Source organism: Centruroides sculpturatus, unplaced genomic scaffold, assembly GCF_000671375.1.
Source record: "Centruroides sculpturatus isolate CEXI.00-Female unplaced genomic scaffold, Cexi_2.0 scaffold65, whole genome shotgun sequence".
Lineage (NCBI taxonomy): Eukaryota > Metazoa > Arthropoda > Arachnida > Scorpiones > Buthidae > Centruroides > Centruroides sculpturatus.
Genome location: NW_019384327.1, coordinates 1,174,050 through 1,181,152, shown reverse-complemented (window position 1 = coordinate 1,181,152; position 7,103 = coordinate 1,174,050). Strand labels below are relative to the sequence as shown.

Below are 7,103 nucleotides of genomic sequence, written 5' to 3'. Positions count from 1 at the left end.
CGGAGGTCCGGGTAGCGTAACTGGCAACGCATCTGCACGGTAAGCAGGAGTTGTGGGTTCGAGTCCCGCTCCGGGCCGATTTTTTCTCCCAGCGGTTCTAAATTATTTAAATTAATTAATTTATTTATAATTATTAATATTAATAAGAGATGGCGCCTAACGCTTACCTCTAGTGCCAAATTGATTACGTAATTTATTTAATAATTAGCATAAAACTAGCCCGATAGATTTTCGGCAGTCTGTTGGTATGTAGCTTTATATATCGGGTTTGGATGATGTATATATAGTATATCATTCTTTTTATGTCTTAGTAAATTTAATTATATATAAGAACATCATTTTTACATCATATCATATCATATAGCAAATATATCATAATATGTACAATAGTTTTAAGAATAGAAATAGTTGTATTTTAATGATATAAAAGGTTTGTCTCACATTGAAGTTAAGTGAAAAAGATGACAGAAACAAATCATTTTGTAACACAGAGTAAGAAGTCAATTCTGAACTGTTCTTTTTTGTTTGGGTTCTGTTTTTCTTATTTATTGTTGACATTTTATTTTCATTAAAGATAGATTATTGCACTTCATCCAGGTAAAATGAAAAAAATAAAAAATAAATAAAAAAAAAAACAAACTCACCTTACTACAACAACTGATGGTGGCAACCTATTACGTAATTGAACTCTGAAGCAACATTTTGGGGGAAGACCTCCTCAGGAAGTTAACAGAATGATCTCCCACCCCAAATTGTCACCCAAAAAGAAACCACAAAATTTTAGAAACAATTAAATGTAAGGGTGATGACATGACTTAACAAAGATTACTAGAATTACAGAACGTTAGCTATTTAAGTATGTAAATTGGGTTGAGTGGGCATAATTTTGTAATGTCACCACAACTGCACTATAAGAAGAGGTGAAACTAAGAATCAAACAAGGTGCTGCTAACGAGGTTAAACAAAGACTTTCAAATACCATTGATGATGTAGAAGTATCTTGGTGACAGTTAGGCAACTTTATTTGTAAGATTTATTGTAAATTTTGATATATTTCAATTTTCTCTTGTCAGTTTTGTGGAGATAAGTATAAGATAGTTATAATTTAAGCCCCCAATTGTGAGAAAAGTTTATTGTACATATTTGTTTTTTTGGATTTGATAAATTATTGACAAGACTATGTCTTGTTTATAAAATTGTACTGCCTGCTGGGTAACCAGCTTAGAGGTATGAACTACCGAAATTTCCAAAAACAAAAGATCAATTAGAAAAAAGTGGTGCTATTTTTTTAAGTATGTAACATGTCAGGAGTTGCAATTTGGCACAGAGTATTAGTTGCCCAAATCACGCATGCATAAAAAGAACCAGACTTGTAGGTACTCAGGGAACCAAGAACAGAGTCAAAATAAAATTCAAAATGGTGACACACTATAAACAGGCAGTAGCGCAAGATTTGCGCATGCATCACTCATTGAAAAGTTAGAAATGCAAATGTTGAGAAATCAAATTTTGACAAACGCATGCATTGGTAAGTTCAAAATGAGAAATCGAATTTTTTCAAACGAATCTTTAAAAAAACCCATTTACCTTTTTCCGTGTTATTCCCAACATATCTATGGTCATGTGCTGACCTTCACTGGCTGACCTGAGATATCTCATTTTAGCATCAGAAACTTTTTTCAAAGTAGATGGTGCTAGTTGTTATAATTTTATATTAAAACTAATAAAACTAATTTCCTAAATATAATTTGTTTTTTTTCTACATTTATATATATATATATATATATTGTTTGTGGTTTGTGCAAAATAAAAAAATAATTTTGGATGATACGATAGCCAGGATTATTTTTTTTCAAAAACAGGAAATTTTCGTTAGGCATTGACAAAAATTCAACCTGGAGTGACACGCAACATTGAGAAATTTCAAAATTGGATAGGTTAATTTCACCAAAAATGTATCATGGAAAACCTCGTGGTCGTGGCCGGCAAAGTTTGAAAGATTGCACTCAAAACCAGCAATACCAAAGATTGGAGAATGAGAACGAGATCCGCCTTAAGCATCAAAGTGATTCCGCTTAGTAGTGAATCTCTGAGACATAGTCTTGTCCCAAATATGGCTTTTCTGTTTTACTTGTCTTTTTATTATTTTTGAATTTCTCACTAACTTATTTCATTATTGTACATATTCAAGCTTAGACTAATAGATATTTTTGTGTAATATATAGTAATTATTTTGGGCTTTTGATTTCTTAACAATTTTTTGTTATTCATCACTCATGTAAAGTCCAGGCCTGGCACTAACTGGCAATAACACTAATGTTTATGTAACACACCATTAGGATGTTACCCAGGCTGTCAATCGTATTTAAATAAAACATTACAACAGTTTAGAATTTTATGCTTTCTTTTATAAATTACAGTATAAGAAAAGTATAACATACAGCATTATATTATAGTTTTCAAGACAAAATCACTACCTTTCTCTTGAAAGCTACTCATGTTTCTCTTACCAATTGGAAAATAAAGCTCATGACTTTGGCAAAAAATTTGAAACCTTATTAACAGTGGCTGATTTACTGTGATTAATGCTGACCAATCAAGCCTTCAATATGAAGCAAAAAAAATCATTTGCATATGTTGGTTCCAGAAAAGTCAAGAAAGCTGTGCAATCAGTTAATCCCACAACACATTTATTCACTGTCATGCCAATAATTTCAATGGCTGGAATTCTCCATTGTCAAATGTTCATCTCATTTCAAAAACACACCAGAAAATTCAAATTCAAGTTTCAATGTTGGTTGAAACTGCCAAATTTGGTATTTGATGCAAGTTCAAGTGGCATCATGACAAAGACTGCAAAAATTTTGCTGAAAAAGTTGTGCATCACATATTGAGTGATTAAAAAGACACTCTTTTTATTCTCAACCAGTGGACACCATATACAGATAATACAAATTCAAGAAGCCATTAATGCAGATAAAATGTTAACTATTGAAAATATCCCTGGACAATGTACTATATTCATTCAACTGCTTGATCATTATGGCCAAAACTGTTAGTTTGATTAAAGAATAATTTGCTGAAAAGTACATAAGATAATTTGTGTGTTACTAGTTACTGTCTAATTCCAGCTTATGTCAATATTGATTATTGTGAATCTTTCAACAAGCACTATAACATTTTGTATGATTAAAAGTTCATATTTTGTTTTAAAAAAATCGAAAATTTGATAAAAATTTCATCTTCTGATAAGTTTTTCCTTTGAGAAAATCAGTTTTTTTTTTTTTTTTATTGATACTCATTAGCTTCATGTGTTTTTGATTGATGTAAATTATGCCATAATTATGCATTTGTTTCTCTGTAAATTGTGTTAAAGAGAAATAAATGCAGATTCCTAATATGGATGTCTCTTGCAATTTTAATCAAATTTTACATATTAATTGATTAAAAATTAAAATGATCAGCTAACAGTATTAATTTCTGAAGAAAAAATTATTTTTATGACTATTAAAATAATTGTTATATAAAATATACATTTCAAAGAAAAAGCTGTAAAGTTTATAAGAAAGTGGCTCATAAGTTAGATATTTTTAATTTTTTATTTATTAAATTCATCATTTTTGAATTTATTAATCCCATTTTCAAAAGATATAAAAACAAAAAATATTAGAACTACCAAAAGAAATTTATAAGTTGCAAAAGAAATTATCTTTACAGTTATGTGGAAATGTAAAATAAATAGTTTAAAATTACTAAAATCATACACATAACAATAAAGTGTTATAATTAATGACAAATGATATGTTATTGAGTTAGGTTCCTGCAGTTTGAGCAAATAAGGCTGACCTAAAACATGTTGCTATTTTGGGAATATTTAAACTTTTGCAGCAAAGCAACCCTATTTATATAATTTGTGACAAACTTTGTCATGTACAATTTGGCAGAAAGCATTGTTGCTGTAATGCAATGACTTCAATCTGGTAGTACAGTAGTTATTGTTACTTTGCTTGGATAGGTCAAAAAATGTAAAAATTGGAGATCACAAGAAGTACATTTTTTTTTATGTAAATGAAGTACTATAAATAAAATATTGTAAAAGCAATTCATAATATGCAAATGTCATACATACAGCCACGGGGTTGGTCACATTTTTTCAATCACGAATAAGCTAAAGTATAAATACTGAGAGTATTGTTACCTGTATTACATATACATGCTAATATTAATGTAACCATATTTATAGAAAAATATAATATCCTCTTTAGCAGAGTTCATTGATGAAATTAATATTACATTTATAGTTTTATAGGAAATTTACAAAAATATTACCTCCAGTATCAGGGCAATGGAAATTAGGATCTAGTCCTCTGGCACACATTTTTGTTATTTTTTCTACATGTCCATTAGATATATATTCTAACATCCTACGTAGATTTGCCTGTTTAATAATAAATATATATTATCAGTATAATTAAATATATTAAATAAATTTACATTAATAATATATTTAGATTCAATTCTTTTTAAAATCAATTTATTAATTTCTTAACAATATGATAATTGCACTTTATGACAGCAATTTATAATTAATTTATTCTTTTTATTTGGGTTCTTGATTATACCAAAATGTCTTCCTGTTCAAGAGATCTATGCCAGCAGTGATAGAACTCACAAAAGGGAACTGAACTGTTGAACTAACATTTTAATTTGTGAAGTCTTTCAGGAAGAATTGTAAACCTTTGATTTCTCTCCATAATAAACAGGTTACATAACTAGATACAATTCTGTCTCCATTTCCATTTCCAACCCATACATGATTACCTATCTTTTCAGCAACCTATTGATCTAAAGAAGTAGAGACTGGTTACCTGAATACAAGGCCCAGCCATCAGTCAGTGAGCAAATCAATGTATGACTCACATTTAAAACTTAAAAAATTATCAGAATTTAATCAAATAAATGCATTTGTCATGATTCCTGAATAAAACTGTTACAAAATGAACAAAAATTTTATTATTTGAATAATTTGTATCATCAAAACTATTTATATTTCTGTTGCACAAAGTTGTGTGTGACAACACAATGTGTAAAAAGTCATGTCATTGCACACTATGCAGTGCTCCATTTAAAATGAATTGGAACTGGTTTTTGTTCAATTATTCAAACCATTAAATTCAAACTATATCAGAACTTGTTATAGTTTGAATTTAATGATTTATTTAATTAATATTGTTTTATTTAATGTTGAATTTAATGAATTTGATGTTCTACATTCATTAAAATGTAGTTAATAAAACAAAAAATCATTTGTTGTCTAATTGCTTGCTAGATAACAACTTCTGCACAAAACACTTGCATGGAGGCATTACTTATTTAACAGCCTGCATAGCTGGTCTGATGAGATTCAATAATCAATCATGTACAGTACAGTATCAATAATTAACTAAATAAACAAGATTACTTATGATAACATTGAGCAGAATAAATGAGAATATTTTGGAAATTACAGGCATATAGATTATCTGTTGGAATGAATAGGGATTCCTGTAATAATTGGATGATAGTCTGATTGAATTGAATGCATTCCACTTCCAATTCAGATTTCTTTCTATAGAAAAAATCTGAATTGTTCTTTTAGTTACTAGACCAGGTAAACTTTCCTCATCAGTCCTATCTCTTACAGATATGAAGAAATAAATACTGTAGGTGAGAACTGGGTAATTATTTTATTTATTTTAATTGTAAGTTGTCATCTACAATATATATTTCTCCAGATCTGTGAAAGGACTGATGAGAGGCAAATAAGCCTGAAATGTTTTTTTAATATTTTAGTTACTAAAGTTTGTCTGATCATTCACCTAAGAGTTCCTGTGTGATAAGTTCTCCACAGCAATTTTATGCTCATTTTTCAACAATCTTAAAAAGAATAAGAAGCAATCAAATATCTAAAATTCATTATTATTTTAAATATAAATGCTTTTCATATTTTTGACCTATCTCCTTCAAGATCATGCTTATTTTTATTCAGACAAACTAATTTGTATAAAATAGTTGTTTTGATGATAAAATTAAAATATTCAAAAAATGTCTTAAAAAACATTGAATTCTTAATTTCAAGGTAGTTTTCTTAATTTTGATATAAAATTTAATAATCATATGTAGAGATTTAGAAGAAAAAAGTTTACATTATTCATAAATCAAAAGTAAGATTTTATTTAAGGAAACTAGCTGCAAGGACCCGCTTCGCTGGGCAAAAAGTAACAATAGTGAAGATTAAGATAATTACATTATAGCCAATCTTACCTGTTTTCACAGAATGCAAGAATTAGGTCCCCCGTTTCCAGACTAATTAGAGAATTTTTACATGAGTCTAAAAATATGTTCGATTTCCCGCAAAAACGCAAAAATACTGCCTGTAAATCTTGCATGCCACTTTATATTAACACTTCCTTTGTTACTCAACACGTCCATTGTTAACACTTCCACTGTTAACACTTCCATTGTTACACATCTTCGAAGTCAACCACTTTCAATTCCATATCTCCCACACCCTTATAGCACAGAATGCAAGAATTAGATCCCCTGTTTCCAGACTAATTAGAGAATTTTTATGTCCAGTCAAATGGACTATTTTCAATTTAATCAATTTTCTGGAACATTTACAATCATTCTATAATCGAACCAATTCAAATTCAAATACAAATTTGAATTTAAAATGGTTTGAACATTTTTAAAATCAAAATAGAAAATCTTTGAAGTCAACCACTTTAAGCCCCCATATCTCCTATGCCCTTATAGCCATCGAGACGCAACTACCATAACGCACGAATGGAAACTTGGGGCTACTACCACATACAAACACCATTCATGTGCGATGTGTAGTTTTGGCTGAAAAGTGAAATATAGGGACCCACACGTCCATTTTTATATATATACTAGCTGCAAGGACCCGCTTCGCTGGGTTTTTATTTGTATGTAATATAGTTTTTTTTATATATATAAAAGACTGTTTTTCTAAGTAATCTAGAATCTAGCTGCAAGGACCCGCTTCGCTGGGCAAAAAGTAACGATAGTGAAGATTAAGATAATTACATTATAGCTAA

The 7,103-nt window shown here is 29.3% G+C and overlaps 1 protein-coding gene across 1 annotated transcript in view; it reads right to left on the bottom strand.

Annotated features, from left to right (window-relative positions):
• The window catches only part of LOC111628509, a 125,517-nt gene that overhangs the window by 80,038 nt on the left and 38,376 nt on the right, over positions 1-7,103 (bottom strand). Inside the window, exon 6 of the mRNA XM_023372338.1 lies at positions 5,643-5,676. Within this exon, the coding sequence (XP_023228106.1) occupies positions 5,643-5,676 (34 nt within the window). The remainder of the gene's footprint in view (positions 1-5,642; positions 5,677-7,103) is intronic.